The sequence below is a fragment of the Pediculus humanus genome, genomic scaffold, assembly GCF_000006295.1.
Source record: "Pediculus humanus corporis 1103172107910 genomic scaffold, whole genome shotgun sequence".
Lineage (NCBI taxonomy): Eukaryota > Metazoa > Arthropoda > Insecta > Psocodea > Pediculidae > Pediculus > Pediculus humanus.
The window spans coordinates 471,588-490,736 of record NW_002987483.1 but is presented as its reverse complement, the minus strand read 5'-3'; the positions used below and the strand labels follow the sequence as shown (position 1 = coordinate 490,736).

Below are 19,149 nucleotides of genomic sequence, written 5' to 3'. Positions count from 1 at the left end.
AATAATAATAATCAAGCAAACAAAAAAGAAAAAAAAAATTTCTTTCCCCCCCCCCAACAATTAGTCATAAATTTTACTAATTCATTTAAGTGTCACATTTTGTCAGAAGAAAAAAAAGGTAGACCTTACATATGTTTTACCAAATTTTAACTAAATGAAATTGTTATTAAGTTAAACAAGTTAAAGTTTAGTTAAATAATGATTAAAAAATAAAAAAACTTACTTTGTTCCAAATCCGTACCTAAAAATTGTAACCTTAAAAAATTCACTTCAAAAAAATTTTTTTTTTTTAACTTAAAGTAATTAAAGTTAATTATAAAAAATAAAAAATAAAATTTCAAAAAAATAAAACTTAAAATAAAACAAATATTAAACGAGTGAAAAATAAAATATAAATATCAATAAAAAGTAATAAAAATCACATTAATAAAATTAAAATTAAAATTAGAAAAAAAAAAAAAATTCAACACAATTTCCATGAGTTAGCTGATAAAAATGCAAGATTTAGTTTGCGAAAAAAACCCGCCAAACAGGAAGCAACAGAAATTCAAAAACGTGTAATTAGGGCAGACACACACAGACAGAAAAAAAAAAAAAAAAGGCACGTCAATTTGTAACGACTAAAAAGGTTTTCAATAAAAATGTGTGTAATTTATTTACAAAAAAAAAAAAAATAAATAAATAGTTTGAAAGTCACGACCACACATTCTGACGTGGACGGGGTTGCACAATTAATAAAAAAAATATCTTTTCATTTAATTTCCAGGTGTTTTTTTTTTTTTAATTTTAATTAAAAATAAAAAATAAAACTCTCACGTAATTAAAAATAAAACTTATCATGATAATATACCCGTTGACACACATTACAAAATCAAAACAAATAATTTTTTTTTTTTTTTATAAATAAACTTTTTTTTTATGTTTGATATTGTGTTGAGATTTAAACGATGTAATATTTTTTTTTTTTTTTTTTATAATAACTTTATGGAAATTTTTTTAATTTTAATTTAAAATAATAATAACAACTTACCGTAAAAATTTTTATTTTTTTTTCCCGCAAAGTTCTTTTTATATTTACTAATCACTAATTTCATACACGAAAAACGATTGACACGTATTCACTGGATACTGCATTTTGTTTACTAGCAAACTTGTCAATCAGTTGTCATTAGAACCACAGAATAAAAATGTGTTCGTAGGTAAAGTGTTAACCTCGATATTCCATTTGCGCATGCTCATTTTTCATTTTTAATGCGCTACCGCCAAATGTTTTATAAAAAATTATTATATACTTACCTATTACCTTTTTCTCAAGTTCTTGACATTATTTTTTTTTTTTTTTACTTGATAATACATAATAGATAATCAAACGAATTTTTATTATTTTTTTTTTTTAATCTCTTTAATAAAATATATATATTATTACTTTTATTTATGTCCTTGAATTTTTTACTGTATTTATAAAAACTTAATCATTTTATTAAAAAAAATTTTTTTTGTGTGTGAAATTGTGAAAATAAACGTATCAAAATTACATAAATAAATAAAATAATATATTTTATTTATCTAATCTACAAATCGGACTTGATTGAACCATGCATATATCAACTTTTGGACCTACAAGATCTCTTATGTTATTCAAACCATATTTTATCATTGTAGGCCTTTCTAAACTCAGGCCCCAAGCAATTACGTTAACGTCTTCTGGTAAACCCATGGGCAATAACATTTCTGGTCTAAACATGCCGGAATTTCCTATCTGAAATTATATAAATTTTTTCTCATTATATCGAACAATAATTCAATCGCAAAAAAAATTTTTTTTTAAATTATATAAACATTACTTCTATCCATTTTTTGAGTCCTGGATGATAGCTAAATATTTCCATGCTGGGCTCCGTGTATGGATTATACGCGGGTTTAAATTTAAGTTTTTCAATTCCTAACTTTTGGAAAAAAGCATAAAGCACTCCGATTAAGTCACCTAAACTTAAATTGTAATCAGCTATTAATCCTTCAACCTGAAAATCACAATAGCAAATGTAAATTTAACAACAACAAGAGGTTCGACTTATTTTTCGACAATTATTTTTTGTAAAAAAATTACTTGATGAAATTCTGCTAAATGAGTGCTGTCTAATGTTTCGTTTCTGAAAACTCTGTCTATGCTAAAATATTTAACAGGTTTAAATTCTTTTTCTCGTGCCAATTTGTAAAGCATTCTTGCACTAACTGCAGTTGTATGCGTTCTAAGCAGATTTTTCTGTGCTTCTTCTATTTTCCAGTCGTATTGGTACCCCTGAGACCTAAAATTATTTTTTGAAAATATTATATTCATACTTGTCTTTTTTATGGAAAATAAAAAAAAATCTTACCCATATCCACCACTGCTGTGTACTTTTTTCACTCTTTCCAAATAGTCTGTTGGGAAATTTGAACTTGTGGCAGGAAAAGATAAAAAAAATGTATCATGAGCATCACGAGCCGGATGTTGTTGTGGCTGGAAAAGGGCATCGAAATTCCAAAATGAACTTTCGACAAAATTATTTGTAGGCATCTGAAAATATAGAAAAGTTAATTAATTTTATAATTATCTTTAAAATTTTAATAATTACTGCACAAAATGTTGATATCTTACCTCTTGAAATCCCATTTCAATAAAAATTTTCCTGAATTCAGCTCTAACTTTCATCAACGGATGTAAATGTCCGGAATTGGGTAAAACTCCCAACGAATTAAAATTATAATCTTTAAACGTTTTATTTTTCCAAGCGTCATTAAGTAATAGCTCAGCGGTTAAATCGGTTTCTTGCTTTTCCACAGACAATTGAAATTCAGATCCTTTACTCAACAATATGCTTTTTATTACAACTTCTTGAATTAATTTTCTTTTTTTATAATCTTGTTTTACATTATCAGGAACTGAATTTCCATCTTTGTTTAGTATTAGTTTAAGATGCTGTCGAACAACATCAGATATATCATCAACTTTTCTTTTTACTACTGGCACACCACTACTCTTATCGATAAAAACCCAACCTTGTGACATGGCTTTACTAAAACCAACTTTTGCATTCGGAACTGTTGCCATTATTTTACTTTGTTCAATACCAGTATCAGGGGGAACTGCATTAAATATCAAAGCTTCATGACTTCCATTTTCAACAACCGATTGTCCCTCTTTAGTTAACTCCCAGTAAGAATGAACTTTTGGCTCTCCTAAAACAAAAAATTTTATTTTGAATTGTAAATCTTACAATTTAAATAAATATTAAATGAAAATAAACTTACCTTTTACAAGATTTCCCAAAGCTTGCAAACTTTTAACTGTACCAATGATTTTCTGATGATCTTCATTTAATTCACCAGCAAGATCATATGTGTCAATTTCATTTTTGGAATCGATTATTTTTAATATTTTTTCAGTTAAGTCGGTAGCCATTTTGCGAGTTCAACTCGAACATATGTTTATAATTATAAACCTTTTTATTAATTACAATAGGTTTCTTCTGAAAATATGTAAAAAAAAAAAAAACTCTTAATTAGAAAACATTCTCATTTTACAAATAACTAAAATGGTAATATTTGATGAAAAAATTTTACAATTAAAATGTAATTTTCTACTTATTGGAAAAATTTAATAATTATAGAATAACAAATTTTTCCAAAGTATTATTTTTTAATTAAAAATGTCAAAAATATTTTATAACATTTAATTAAAATTTCCAAGCATAAGTAATTACAGAAATATTAACATAAGAAATAAATATTACTATGTAAAAATAATTAGGTGTTAAAAATTGTATAAAAATCCACAATTCTTAATTGAAAAAAATATTTTTTTAATAATTCATAAGTTTTGCAAACACGTGAGTTATAAGGTAATATTTACATTTACAACACTTATTGGCAACCATTACTTATTTCGTATTTATTTTTACGTATTATTTATAAAACATTATTTTCTTTGTACAAAATCTTTAAAATAATTATTAAATAAATTATTTATTATGAAAAATACCTATGGGTTAATTTAAAAAAAAAAAAAAAAAAATTTTCAAAAAAAATTTTTTCTGCTTACACGTTTTATGTAATTATTGCGTACGTATTTAGTTAAAGAGGTTTGACAGAAAGTGATTTATGGTGATATATTGTAATAGTACAACATTAATTATATTATTAAAAATGAATAAAAAACAAAATAGTTTAATGAGATTTTCGAGAACTGAAAGACTAGCACAATTGTCTGAACAAGAAATAATAATTGAAAAAAAGAAAAAAGAAATTCAAGCGAAATTAGAAGCTCAGAAAAAAAAAGAAACAGAAGATGCTTTTAAAAAATTAAATAATTTTGATGGAAAAAATATGAAATTTTCTTCTGGAAATCAATCAAGGCACGTACCTAATTTTTTTTTTTTTTTTCTATTGAATGTTTATCATTATTCCTTGTTATTTTTTTTTTGTGCATTAAAATAAATATACAATTTTACATTTCAAATCTTATTTATATATTTTTTGTTAATTATCCTTTGATTAAACTTTTTTTTTTTTTTTTTTTTTTAGAACCAGCGATCAGATAACTAAGAAAAGAGAAAAATCACCTGAAATACGAAAAAAAGATTGCCTTACAAATGCATTTTCCAACGATGGTAGTTTTTTGGATCAGTTTAAAAAATTGTCTCAAACAGGTTTATCAGATAAAATCAATCAACAATCATCAAGGTTTAAATATAATTTTATGTAACAAAAAATAAAAATTATAATTAATTTATCAGATATTAATAAAATTATTTTTGTTTAGGGAATATAATTTGTTTTCACATAAAGAACAGAAAATATCAACAAACAATGATGGTAATGCATTACCAAAGTCGTCAGACATTCAATTTCAGATTCCTCCTCCAGGAATCGCAGAATTAAATCCTCAAAATGCTTATTCAGCAGGTTTATCTAACCAATTTGAGGCTCCTCATGTAAAAGAAAACATTGAAACATATACCTCATCAATACCTTTATGTAAAAAAAATTTTTTTGTTTCTTTAAAAAGGTTTAAAAATTTCAATAATAATGTTGTTATGTCGATGAATTTTTTTTTTTTTTTCAGCCAAAGAAAATCAATTAACAAAAAATCATGTTGAAACCATTTCTATGGCATTCAAAACGAATACAATCAAAAAATTAGAATTGGCTTCAAATCCGTTAAAAGACGAAGATGAAGATGAAGATGATGATATTGATAAAAATAAAATTGGTAGTCGAAAACTTTTTAAAGATAAAAATCAATCCACAAAAGAAATGGGATTTTTTATGTCTAAAATGTCAGATGTGGGCAGTTATTTGAAAAATACATCAAATAACTTTAACACAGGCTTTCAAACTGAGTTTACTTCAAATTACGAGGAAATTTCAAGGAGTAAGTTAGCAAGTACAAAGTGACCCTTGAAATGTGTTAAGTCAATTACTTTTTTTTCGATTTTGAGGAGTATTTAGATTTTCGGGTAACTTCATATCATTAAATTAAACCTGGTTCAAAAAAAAAAATAAAAAATACTGGTATACACGATTAAAATTTTTAAAAATATTTCAAAAAAAAAATTGTGTAAATAGTACCTTGGGTCTGTGATTTCTTCTATTTATACTTTGGTTTAATAGAAAAAATCCATTTGTCAAAAACTATCGACACAAATTATTAACGTGCTTTAGGATTGTAAACTTCGTACTAACTGGGTAATTACTAGTTTCTCCAGCTTTGGACAATCCAGATGACAAGCAAGGTCAGAATCAAGACAAAAATCAATTGGCAGAGGTCGTGGCTAAGTGTGGAGATGACTTTGAAGAAATTTTATGGGAAAGAAATAAACATGACCCGGCACTTAAGTAAGTTTATGTTTAATTAGTTATATGTACAATAATAAATAACTTGTAATCGACAAAATTGTATTTTATTAAATTTTTTTCTAATGATAGAACATTTGACATAAAATAATCAATTTAATTTTAGATTTCTTTCCGAGAAAAGTTCAAATGAGTACTTATCATTTCGAAAACTTGTACTAAACTATCGACACAAACTAAGAGAAGAAGAAGAAGAAGTTAATAAGGAACTTGGGAATTCTTGCCGGGTCCAAGATTTAGGAGGAAAGGAAAAATTAATTGATTCCAATTTACCACCCCAAGGACAAGAACTCAATCAAATTCAAGGTTTGAAATTTTAGATAAATTTTTAAATTAAAAAAAAAAAAAATTGGTGAAATTTAAACATTAACCGTTTAAACTTTTATTAAATTTTTAGATTTAAGCGATGATGAACCTTTTGGTTTTGATAATAATAGAGAAAAAGGTAAGACGATGGAAGGTCAAAATTTTGAAGATTGTTCATTAAACACGGATGAAATGACACATTATAAAATTCCCGAATCGAGTTCTCAAGGCTATGAAATATTTTCGAAAAACGATCATAAAAGTGATGGTAAATTAACATGCAATTTTTATTTTGAAAAGTTTCTCGATAATGTAATGTCATTAACAGTAAATTTTTTTCTTTTATCAAGCAGAAAATCCTACGGAGCAAACATCTAAAAGTTTATCAAATGGTGAAGGGGAAAAGACAGACAAAGAAAAACGTAAAAGAAAAAGGAAAAGTCGGTGGGGAGATGTAGCGACGACATCAGGCACCGTTCAACCTCCCTCAGTAGTCACTAACTTAACCCTACAAGCTGGAAGTAGTAAGAACATTTTTGTCCCGTTTAACAAAAATTTATTATTAATAATTTTACTTACATAATTGAAAATATTAATTCTCTCATTGTTTTAGAATTGCCAACGCCAAAAACGAATCTTCTTAGTCAGTTGACGAGATCTGATCCGGGTTTACTACAATATGCTAGACAAACATTCGGTTCGACTAATTTGTCCGAAGAAGATTGGAAAAAAGCAGAAGATCATTACAAAGTCGGTATTACAATCTCGTCACTTATTATTAAGTAATAATAATAAAATTGATAAATTGATAATTCGATTTCGTTCAGATAAATTTGCTTTATCAAGACTTGGTGAAAAAAAGAGCTGAAATCGATAAGCTTGAAAAAGCTGGTAAATTCAAATACGAATACGATTCGGATGAAGACGTGGAAGGAGGTACTTGGGAACACAAATTGCGACAACAGGAAATGATGGCAACTCAATTATGGGCGGAAGAATTGACGAGGCAAGCCGCGGGTAAACATCACATTGGAGATTTTTTACCTCCCGAAGAATTGGAACGATTCATGGAAAGAGTGAGTAATGGTTTAACCCAAAGAAGAAGAAGAAGAATCATCAAACATCAGTAAAACTTATGATTATTATTATTATTATTATTGTTATTTGTACGCAGTATAATGCGGTAAAAGAAGGAAGAGAACCTGATTTGTCAGATTATAAAGAATTTAAATTAAAAGAAGACAATGTCGGTTATAAATTATTGCAAAAAATGGGATGGAACGAAGGACAGGGACTGGGTCAAAATGGCTCAGGTATCACTCTTCCTGTCAACAAGTAGGTTTTCCCCTTCCCGCCATTTTTAAACAAGTACACATAGTAAATAGAAGTATAATTTCATATTTGTGATTTTTTTTTTTTTTTTTTTTTTTCCAGAGCCGTTACTCGTCACGAAAATCAAGGTTTAGGTGTTGAAAGGCACGACGGTTTAGAACCTGGAGATGATGAATATGATGCTTATAGGAAAAGAATGATGTTGGCTTACAGATTTAGACCGAATCCATTGGTAGGAAAAGAAAAAAAATACATTCAAATTTTCCACAGAAAAGATTTTCATAATAAAAAGTTTTGCATTTTGTAAATGTACGTTATATTTAATTTCAGAATAATCCAAGAAGACCATATTATTAATTTGATTATACGACGCCTAAGACACATGAAGAAAAGTTTATTTTTTTTTTGGAAAAGGCGGCCATGAAAATTATTTTAGTGTAAATTAGAATTATTAATTATTTTGTATGCATTTATAGTGTTCTCTATCATTTATGAATAATAAAATCAATAAAATATTTATAAAAATTGTAATGAAATGATTTTTATTTTTTTTTCCATACCATTTTTCATTGATTTCGACATTTTTTTCGAATTAAAAAAGTAAGTAAAAAGATCATGCGCCTAAAATTTACAGAATTGTAAACAGTCAGTCTATTTTAATTGTGTCATAGCAATTTAACTCTCTGGTTCAACAAAAAAACATATTTAAGGAATATTATGGTATTATTTTTTTTTTTTTTTTAAACAGAGCACGATGCAGCATTGATCCTTTTTCACAATCTTGCGTAATTTGTATTATATTTAAAAGAAAAAAAAAAAATTATAAAGCATTTATATGAAATAAAATGTTTTGAAAGCTTTTTTTCTTAAAAAATTTTCACAGCTGCAAGTTTCAAGCTTTGATTTTATTTATCTACTTTTAAACTTTACTGCATTGAAGTCAAAGATTATTAATATTGAAATATAATTAGGTCACTGGGCAAGACAAAAAAATTCAATAAAAATAAAACGATAAAATCAATTTTAATAAAACTTACTCCCATTTTCGAATATTCGGATGGATTGTAAAAAGATAAAACATATTTAAAAAATCAATACCAAAGCGAATAAATATATTTTAATATGAAAAATCTGGCTCAATAATAACAGAAATATAAAAAAAAGTTTTTGCTTATCCACTGTAAGTTATTTTTCCTCATTGGTATAATATAAAAGCTTTTCGAAATGAGATAATTTTTTTTTTTTATTGCTGTCTGCCTGCCTTAAATATGCTGCATGGCTTGATATTCGAAATAGTCAAAATCATTTTTAATAGTTTGTAAATCTTGATTTGCATCAATACACCACACTGGCGCATGACAAAATGAATTATTTTTTTTTTTAATTAGCCAATTCTCATAAAGCTCATGAATTTTTGTTACATATTCAAATGGTAAAGTTTCGCCTGCTCTCCCACGTTTTAAAATCCTTTCGTAAGCAACTTCGGGATTAGTTCTCAAATACACTATTAAATCGACTTTAGCACAATTTGTACTAACTAACCACTGAAACCACTCGTCTAACACTGCCAATTCAGGTTGAGTAATTAAATTTAATTTATATAAATTCTCAATAAAAACATATCTTCCGCTATAAATTGATCTTTCCATTATTTTAAATGGTTTGTTTGTTTTTTTCTCATGTATTTTCATCATTGTTAAAAAAACATAAGTTTGAAAAGAGAAACTCCATGTTTTTAAATCGTTATAAAATAAATTCATTAAATCAATACCCTTAACATTTTTCCATTCCTCAATCGGTTCGTATAAAGTTAAAAAATTTGAATTCCTTTGAAAATTATTTAAAAAAGTCGTTTTCCCACACCCGACATTTCCTTCGACTATTATCGTAAATGGTTTATCAGAAGAATAGAATGTGATGAATTTTGGAAATGTTTTTTTATATTTTAAAACTAACCTACATTTAAATAAATTTTTAAAAACAAAATTCATTTAATTGATTCAGAAATTTGCTCGACTAGAAACTAAATAATTCCGTATTTAAATGTTTTTCATAGCCAAAATAATCTGTAAAAAAAAATAAAAGTAATACGTCGTTATTAAAATAGTTAACTACAATTATTTTGACAAAATATTTTTGTTTTTTTTTTTAAATTAAAAGTTTAAATAATTAAAAACTATACCCAATAACCAAAATTTGAAGACCCCGGTGGTGCTTTGATGACAATTGACACGAAAAATTTCAAGCAGATAAAAAAGTATTTTTAAAATTTTCTAAAAAAAAAAAAAATAATTAAAAATTTTAAAGTAATAATGTTTTAAATTATTTAAAATAACTTAATCGATAAATAATTAATTTGAGTTTTTTATTAATTCAAATCGAGTGCTTCTTCATGCCGTTGATATTGGTTACACAAATATGACGTAATTTATACCGTTTGTTGTTTAAATAACCTATGAAAATTTATTCGATATTGCATCATTTATGTTGGTAGCACTTGTTGTATATTACGAGAATGTTTTAGTTGTATTTATTGTTTTTAATTTTTGTTATTGTTTTTTTTTTTCTTGTGTCGATATAAAAGATTCATAATTTTTATTTTTTATTTTTTTTTTAATTTTTGTTATTGATTTGTTAATAATGTCCTGTTATGGATGCTTAACAAAGTTTTCCTTTTTTACTAGAGAACATTCATGTCCAAATTGTGGATTTTCTTATTGCTATAAGTGCCTTAAGGAAAAAGTTATTATAGACGAAAAACATAAAAACGTGTGTCAAAACTGTTACAAAAAATTAAACAAAAGTCCCGATCAAATGGCATCAACCGAAGCTGAAACCCCAGATTTGTTGTTAAAGCGCCTTGAAAAATTAGAAAATCCGAGCAAACCTCCCATAACAATATTTCGCCACAGCAATAGATTAATGAATTTGAGATCTGGCTTAAGCTCACAAGACAAAGAAATACTTGAACGTTTGGAAAAACTAAGAGCAGAAAGAACGCCCCCCGTTCTACCAGATGAAAGTGAAATTAAAAGACGCTTGGCTTTATTACAGGATAAAAGCGAAGAATCAATTGAAGATCAAAAACCTCAATCGGCTACTGGTGGTTCATCGAAAACCGAAGAAGAACAAGTGAATGATTTATTAAAAAAGTACATGGATGAAGCAGGTTTGGATGCCGATTTGGAAACGAGGGGTAATAAAGAGTTCAGTGAAATTGAATCCAGATTAAAAAAGCTTAATACATCGGAAAATACATCAACAGCACATTCCCCTAATCATGAACCAGATGATGGTGATTCTATAACTGCAAAAATAATTGAAAAAGCAATCGAAGAAGGAAAGTTGGAAAAAAGATTACAGTCCACGACGGAAAGCGATAGTGAGGATTTAGATATATCGGATGGCAATCGTAGTGAAGAAGAACCAGAATTTCCATGGTGTATCATCTGTAATGAAAATGCCACTGTAAAATGTTTCGGTTGCGAAGGAAATTTATACTGTGATGGTTGTTTCAAACAAGGTCATGAATTTTTTAATATGGAAGATCACAAATTTGTTCCATTTCCTCCTGAAGATCCAACATCTTAAGAAAAAAATGAGTAAATTTTTACACAGAGACGAAAGCAAAAGATCATTATACTTTTTATAGATATGTTTTATTGAATTTAGCATTTATCACTTTTAAATGGAAATGGAACTGATAAAAATTACAGTTTACATTTTCAACCCTTTGAAAATACAGTAATGATGAAATTCCTAACGATAATTTTCAGTATTTTTTAATCAATTTATATATTTATTCGATATATTTGCTTAAGTAGTTGTACACCATTAAAAAAAGAAGAAAAATTATATTCATTTATTCCCAGAGCTTTATTTGTATTTTATGTTGTTTAATTATTAATTATTATAATTCTAGCTTATGCTTTTTATAAAAATATATATATATATATTTAAATTTAGTATATTATACTTTAATCATAATGAGTAACAAATAAATTTTTATGGCAACAACAATATTGTTAATTATTATCATTATTTTTGTTAAAGCTTTTTGTATTATACTTTAAATAAATTATTTATTCATATTATCAATTAAGTATTTTTATTTATTTAATCTTAAAAAATCAAATTTAAATATCAAAAAAAAATTTTATTTTTTTTTTTTTTAATATTAAGTTAATGGGTTGATCATTGGGTGAAAATTCCATAAGCTCAACAGTACTTTTATAAAATCATTATTGCCAACATTTAAAAAATTAACTCAAGGGTACGCGCAGAGAAATATATATATATATATATTTAATGATTAAGGTTTTCTAAGATGAAACCGGAAATTAAAAATTTTTATATTTATAAAGTGTTTTTGGATATTGGATTGATCATGGTGTTCTCGTAAAGAAAAGAATGATAGTTTTCAGTGACATTTATCTTTTTTATAAGTTCAAAAATTTTATATAAAATTTAATTTAAAACTTATTATTCGAAAATATGTAGTGGAAACAAACTATATCTCAAATGATAACTAGCTAAAGCAAAAAAAAAAAAAAAAAAAAAAAAAGATCAAATTAGTTTTAATTGTAAGTACTTTTTTTTTTCTGACAACGATCCCCGAATTCTATTATATTGAAAATAAATATTTTTTATTCATCTATATTACTATTAAAACTATTTATTTTTTAATTGTTTCGATATTTTATGTAACACTCACACACTTGAAAATCTATGCTATAATTTATTTTAATATCCCCAAAAAATTTGAATTTTATAATTCATTTCAAAAATTTATTTTATTTAAAATTTGTCTTCAGTTTTATTTTCACTCCGGTTAAAAATGTATAGTCAAAAAAGTGGTTTGGAAGCAGCAGTGGCAGCTGCAAACAAACTAGATGCAAGTCTTCATGCAAAGGGAAAATTAACAAAAAATGTTTGTAAAGAGATTTTTTTATAATTAAATTATTTTAAACGAATATAGTTTCCATAAATATATATTTATTAAAATGTAATTTTATAGCTATCGGAAGGATTGAGTAAATCTGATGTTCTTAAATTAATTCAAGCTGAATTTTCAATAAATCATGTGCCTCAATCGGTAAGAAATTTATTATGTAAAGGTAGCACACAGGAAATGATAAAAGATTTTTCTGGAGCTTGTGTCTCTACCAAAGGCAGATACATTCCGGAAAATGAAAGAAAAAATCTCAACACTCAAGATAAATCGGCTAAAAATTTAGGATTATATTTGTTTATTCAAGGACCCACAAATAGATCGGTCGATTGTAAGTTGAAATCGAAAGTGATGAATAACCCCAAATTTACAATTATTAAAGTATCATCATTATTTTATTAAGTGTACTTTAATTAATCAATAATTTTCAAATTGATTAAAATTTAATTTTACCATGTTTAAATTTATTTACAGTGGCTATACAAAAAATTGAGGAAATGATTTCTTCCAATGGGGATATCGGAAATCAGCGTCAATGTGGAAATGGAGGAATTTCTACAATTGGACCTGTTCCTGGATCTATAAATATGGTACCTAGAGCACCAGTCGGAGGAAATTTACCACCTGTTTTGGTAAACAGAAATATTCACCTACCACCTCCCATTATAGAACAAACTTCTGGAAAATTGGTGAGATTTGATTTATGATTTTATTAAAAAAAAAAAAAAAAAAAAAGTAAAAACAAAATTATGAGCTTTTTTTTTTTTTCTTTTTGTAAGATTGAAAAAATCAGAATCGGAATGGATAATATTTTACCCGGTTTCAATCTTCCAATGAAATTGATTGGACAAGGAGGTTCAAATTTAAATTATATAAAAAATGAAACTGGTGCCATTGTTACATTAAGAGGAATAGGATCTGCTTTTATGGAGCCTGGAACTCAACAAGAGGCTCCAGAGCCTCTTCACTTTTGCATAACGTAAGTTGCACGTCTAACGAGAGTTTATTAATTTAAAGAAAAATAAGTAGGCATAATTAATTTGACTTTTGGGTAATTCCTTAGGCATCATAAACCGGAGGTAATGGCCACGGCTAGAGATTTAGCTTTAAATTTAATAGCTACAGTTCAACAGGAATATGCCCAATTTCAAATGCAGCAGCCACCTCCCCAAAATATTTCTGGTTAGTTTTAATAATTTATTATGAAAAATATTGTTTTTTTTTGTTTAAGTAAATCTCTAAATAATTGTTATGATTTTAAGCCCAAATTCAACAGATCAGCGTTGAACCTCCTCCCAATATAATATTACATCAAGGAGGTAACGGAGATCATCCAATAATACAACAACCAATACCAAATGTAATGTCGACGTCGATTGCTCTACCTGTGGTTCAAACAGGATTTATTCAACAGCCAACGGTTACTCAATTGACGGCACCTCCTCCAATGGTGGGCGTTCCACCACCTCATTTTTCACAACCGCCTCCAGCACAAGTGGCACTACCTCCTCCGGGAGTTCATATTCCTCCGCAACAAGGCCCAATGGTTCCCCCAACTCCATCTCAGCATCTTCAGATTCAGTCCCAACACGATCAACCCGGTAATTTTATTCAACAAATAGCTCAACCATTTCAGCCGACCCAACAAATCAACAACTGCCAACAGCAATATGTCATCACTCAAAATGGACAACCAATGCAAGGAATTATGACTTCTCAAGGATTGGTTGTTATAAATCAACAAACCCAACCTACATATACTCAACAAGTAAGCCTCGAGAAAAATTCTTATTTTTTATAAATTTTTAAATATTTATCGTCTTTTTTTTTTTATAATTGAAGCAAGTCTTCTTATCTCAACCACCTCCCGTTGGTCAACCGCAACCTGTTTTTCAATCTGGCCAACATTTGGCTTTTCAAACTCAAAATTCAGGTCAGCAACTTCAGGCAGCTGTATCGGTTCCCGTTTCGTATCAATTTCAGGTACGTATAAACAATTTCGCATCGTTTTTTCCCCTTTCTTGTTGTTATTTTATAATCAATTAATATTTAATTTTCTTACAGTATGTTCAACAAAACCCTCCTCCGACCCTGGCATATTCAGCGGTTCAAAATTCAGTTCAAAATCAACCGTCTCACATTCAAATTCAAACTCAACAGCAACCCGTTTCACAACAACCCCAAATAAGTTCAAACAGCGTACCGAATGCTCCGTCCGGACAATCTCCCGTTCAAAATCAATCATCGTCTCAATCTACGACAAACGTTTCTCAACCTCCGCCATCGATTCCCAATCAATCATCTTCCGTACAAAATCCTCCATCCAATCAAAGGCATTCACCCAATATTCAAGCTCCTCTTCCTCCTCCTCCTCCTCCTCCTACTACTAATCCAACGAATCCGGCATTTTCCATACAGCCCTCTCATCAAAATCAAATGCTTCTACAGCAAATTCCCAATCAGCAAATGATGGCAAACAATCAACCGGTCTCGTTGCAAAATCAAAACATACAAACCATACCCGTGTCGACGGCTAATTTCTTACCCTGTCAACCGCAATTGATGCAAATTCAAGGGGTGAGACCGACGAACGAAGTTCAACAACCTCAATTTCAAGTTCAACAGCAAAATTACGGACAGTATCAACAGCAAATAGTCATGAAACAAATACAAGTTTGCCAACCGCAACAATTACAATTCGTGCCGGGATGCCCTCCGGGACCAATACAAATCCTTCCCACATCCTCGGGACAATTTATTCCGCCCGCACATCATTTGCCCCCTTCTCGTTTCAATCAAAACTCGGATCATCCGGAACCTAAACCTCCCAAGCGGAAGTTCACGGAAGAAATAACTCCGACCACTCAACAGGTACTTTTACAAGTTTTTCACTAATGGAAATTTTAAATTACGTCATACAAAAATACGTTAATTTATTTTGAAATAATCAGGGGGGGTCAACTCAACCTCAATCGTTAATGTCAATTCCGATGCAGCCTCCGCAACCCGTACCGCCGCCCACGCAACCGGTAACGAATAACAATTCGGGAAGGCAGGGTGTAGGGTAAGTTTAAAAAAAAAAAAAAAACTTTTCCTTTCTAATTCTAACTTGAAATTAATCTTTTTTTTTCATTTTTTTTTTAATTGTAATGCTATTTAAACGGCGTTTCTACGAAAAGAGAGAAAAATGGCTACGAATAATTTTTTATCTGTATTATTTTATTTGTTAAATAACTCTATTGTTTTTTTTTTTTTTTTTTTTTTTCCCCTTTTAAAATATTTTTAACGGATTCTATTATCCTGATCGCAAACGGTATCCTTACGCAAAGAAAAAAAAAAAACAGTCATACTCGGGTAAATGATATTGCATAAAAGTAATTTAATTATGCGACTGATTGAGTAAAAATAAGGATTGGAATTGATGAATAGGCCGACATGGTAACTTTGGATTTTCCCGACACGCAGAGGAATTAATCAATGGTAAAATTAATATTATAAAAAAAAAAAACCGAAATAATAATAATAATAATAATAATAATGTTTGAGATTACGAATTTTTTTTTTTTTTTTTAACGTAAAAAATAATAATAATAATTATTCATGTGAATTTTTTATTTTCAGGATTTCGTCATTTTTGTTTTTTTTTTTTTTTTAAATGTGTTAAAATTAAATAACGGTTAGCATCATTTTCTCATTTGAGATTGCCCCCCCTCCCCTCCCCATCAAAATCGATTTTTTAATTTTTTTTTTTTTTTTTTTTTTTTAAAGATGAAACGATTATGTTTACCGAAATCCAAACTTTACCTAACCTTTACAATAATTTATTTATATCAAATTTTATATATTTTATTGTCATTATTATTATTATTTTTTTTTTTTTTTTGGGGGGGGGGGGTCGGGAAAAACGATGCTAAAAAATTTATTTATTTTTTTTTTTATTTTGTCTCATTATTCGAATTGAACGTTTAAAAAAAAAAAAAAAAAAAAAAAAACTTTTTTTGATTTGTTTTTTTTTAAAGGGAAAATAATTCGATTGTACTTAAGGTAGTAAAAGGACGAACGACCTCGCATGAAAAATAGGAGGTTTGTATTCAGATGATAAGGTGAACATAAAAAAAAAAAAAAAAAAAATTACCTTTCATCGAGAAGAAGAAGAAGATCATGTTGAGGTAAAGAAGAAGAAGAAGAAGAAGAAGCTGGCAAAAAAAACATTCAAATTCCCCCCCCCCCTAATTTTAATATGAATTTTCCCCCCATGATTAATTTTAATATGAATTTTCCCTCCAACAGGCAAACATGAAAAAAAAATTGTTTTTTTTCTCTCTCTCTCTCTCTCTCTCTCTCTCTTTTCTCCTTTCTATATTTTTATTGGAAAGAAAAGAAAAGAAAAGAAAAGAAAATGTGATTGTAAAAGATGTGTATTTGTCATCTTAATGTATTTTGCTTTCCTGCAGTGTACAAGAATTGATGATAATGAACCAGCATCAGAGGAGGCAACATCTTCAACAACCTGAGGGTTTACAGAAAGATCCCTCAATTAAAATGGATGAGACTTCAGTGGTAGTTCCACCCCTACCGACATCAACAGGTTGGTAATAACACACACACAAAAAAAAAAAAAAAAAAAAAATTTCATATATATAAATATTGATAAAAAAAAAAGAAAGCTTAATAGAGATGATGATGATGATAACGATGGTGATGATGATGATGATGATGATGATGGACCTTCTTCTTCTTCTTCTTGGCGTTTTTTCGATGTTTTTGGTTTTATTATTATTATTATTTTTTTCCCTTTCTTTTTTTTTTGTAATTAATTATTATTATTATTTATTTATTATTATTTTTTTTCTTTTTTAATTTCATTTTTTTTTTTTTTTTTTTACAAAAAGTTGTTTTTTTTTTGGCATGAAAATTTTAGGTCTTCATGGAAATAATTGTTGATGGAGTAAATGTTGAAAAAAAAAAAAAAAACGAGTCGGGAGAAGAGAAGAGAAGAAGAAAATTTGTTGCAATGCGACGAAAATTCATTTTTAAAAATATTTTATATCGCCAATCAATCAATCAATCAACCGTTTTTTTCTCGTTCCCCCCCCCCTACATCCCTCATCCCCCAGATGGATTTGAGTTACCATTGAAAATAAAGGGTAATGCGAGTGGGTGGATTATTTCAATGCTTACGTCATCACTTAACGCCGACATTTTGTTTTTAATATTTAAAAAATTTTTCTCTTATGAGTTAAATATGTGTTTTGTACTTACGTGTTATGCGGTCGAGACATCGAGAGCGTGATAACAGTTCATTTGTGTGATAACCCCGATGATGATGATGATGATGATGAGAAAGATGGCGACGGTGATGATGATGATGATGATGATGATGATGCCTTTGACTGGTCGGTCACCTTTAATTAAAAAAAAAAAAAAACATTTTTACAGTTAATGATGGAAGGAATGATCTTCGATGGTATGAGATGAAAGTTTATAATAAATTTTTAATTTAGCCAAACAATTCAATCGAAGAAAAAAAGCTGCTCCTGCTGCTGCTACTACTGCTGCTGCTGCGTTATCAAAAAAAAAATGGAACCTTGTCTGTCTGAACAACATAAATAAATAAATAAATAAATTTTTTTTCTCTTTCTCTCTCTCTCTCTCTTTCTCTTTCTCTTTTCAGCACCGCGAATCGTCTCGATAAAATTAATAAATTTTTTTATTTTGAATGTTGTGACAGGTAATGGACCGAATTTTCAGATATCGGATGCTGGAAACGTTCAACGAGACGGAGATAAACCGAATAATAAGCAAAGACAGTGTGAGTAAAAAAAAAATTTTGTCTTTTCCCCTTCCCCCCCCCCTCTCCCCGATTTTGGGTGGTGGTAATTATTTGGCTTTAAATTTTAAAAGTTTCAGGTTTCGATGAGACTAGAGATTGTCGACAGGATGGGGATCGTGATGGTAGAGATGAGAGGAATCGCGGTTACAACAGAAGAGAAAGAAACAGGTTCAAAGTTCAAAATTTTCCTTCCCCCCTCGTCCCTCCTCCCTCCTTCTCCCCCAATAAAAAAATTAATATTTGGGTTTTTTTTTTTTTTCAAAGGGAGAGGCCAACTTTTAGTCATTATTCGAGCAAACCTCAATTGTACGATTCGATGGCTCAACATCAAATATTAGGAATTGGAATGTGTCCTCCACCCCCGCCTCCACCGTCTCACATAATCAATCAACCCCCGCCTGGAGCCCCACTACAACAACAGCAGATACAGCAGCAACAGCAACAACAACAGCTTCCTCCGAATCATTATTATTCAAATAATAATCGTCCTTATTAAAATAATAATTATGTGTCTTAATAAAAATTAATACAGAGTTACAATTTTTTATTTAAACAATTAATACTACGAGTTAATTTTTTTTAACTGTGAAATTGTAAAAAAAAAAAAAAAAAAGTAAAATTAGTCGATTTAAGAAAGAAGAAGAAAAGAAAAGAAAAATGCTTTAATTATAAATGTGAGATATGATAGACTGATTGAAAAAAAAAAATTTGTTTTGTTATAATGCAATGCGTTTTAATTTTATTTATTATTTAATAGTAAATAAAATTAATTTTTAAATACAAAAAAAAAAAAAAATTGTTTATTTGTCTAATGATTCCATATCGAAAAGTT

General features: G+C 28.3%; 5 protein-coding genes across 5 annotated transcripts; 3 read left to right on the top strand and 2 right to left on the bottom strand.

Annotated features, from left to right (window-relative positions):
- Window positions 1-1,558: 1,558 nt before the first annotated feature.
- On the bottom strand, window positions 1,559-3,442 carry Phum_PHUM399940 (phenylalanyl-tRNA synthetase alpha chain, putative; the record flags this gene model as incomplete). Its single annotated transcript, XM_002428721.1, has 6 exons — window positions 1,559-1,759; window positions 1,845-2,021; window positions 2,108-2,306; window positions 2,376-2,557; window positions 2,639-3,219; window positions 3,292-3,442. 6 exons carry the CDS (start codon window positions 3,440-3,442, stop codon window positions 1,559-1,561), a joined length of 1,491 nt encoding a protein of 496 aa, XP_002428766.1.
- A 767-nt stretch (window positions 3,443-4,209) lies between these two features.
- Phum_PHUM399930 (arginine/serine rich splicing factor sf4/14, putative) lies at window positions 4,210-7,840 on the top strand (the record flags this gene model as incomplete). Its single annotated transcript, XM_002428720.1, has 12 exons — window positions 4,210-4,398; window positions 4,577-4,688; window positions 4,828-5,016; window positions 5,105-5,413; window positions 5,748-5,877; window positions 6,002-6,201; window positions 6,293-6,469; window positions 6,555-6,725; window positions 6,815-6,951; window positions 7,029-7,277; window positions 7,376-7,536; window positions 7,636-7,840. The coding sequence occupies 12 exons, from the start codon at window positions 4,210-4,212 to the stop codon at window positions 7,838-7,840; spliced, it is 2,229 nt and encodes a 742-aa protein (XP_002428765.1).
- A 955-nt stretch (window positions 7,841-8,795) lies between these two features.
- Phum_PHUM399920 (Deoxynucleoside kinase, putative) lies at window positions 8,796-10,012 on the bottom strand (the record flags this gene model as incomplete). The annotated part of the gene is made up of 4 exons (XM_002428719.1): window positions 8,796-9,489; window positions 9,625-9,644; window positions 9,711-9,806; window positions 9,968-10,012. The coding sequence occupies 4 exons, from the start codon at window positions 10,010-10,012 to the stop codon at window positions 8,796-8,798; spliced, it is 855 nt and encodes a 284-aa protein (XP_002428764.1).
- Window positions 10,013-10,173: 161 nt separating this feature from the next.
- On the top strand, window positions 10,174-11,124 carry Phum_PHUM399910 (uncharacterized protein; the record flags this gene model as incomplete). The annotated part of the gene is made up of 1 exon (XM_002428718.1): window positions 10,174-11,124. One exon carries the CDS (start codon window positions 10,174-10,176, stop codon window positions 11,122-11,124), a length of 951 nt encoding a protein of 316 aa, XP_002428763.1.
- Window positions 11,125-12,370: 1,246 nt separating this feature from the next.
- Phum_PHUM399900 (blom7, putative) lies at window positions 12,371-18,813 on the top strand (the record flags this gene model as incomplete). The annotated part of the gene is made up of 13 exons (XM_002428717.1): window positions 12,371-12,463; window positions 12,551-12,815; window positions 12,959-13,173; window positions 13,264-13,463; window positions 13,548-13,666; window positions 13,747-14,252; window positions 14,327-14,467; window positions 14,549-15,355; window positions 15,436-15,548; window positions 16,939-17,072; window positions 18,216-18,296; window positions 18,395-18,485; window positions 18,582-18,813. The coding sequence occupies 13 exons, from the start codon at window positions 12,371-12,373 to the stop codon at window positions 18,811-18,813; spliced, it is 2,997 nt and encodes a 998-aa protein (XP_002428762.1).
- Between the last annotated feature and the right edge of the window lie 336 nt (window positions 18,814-19,149).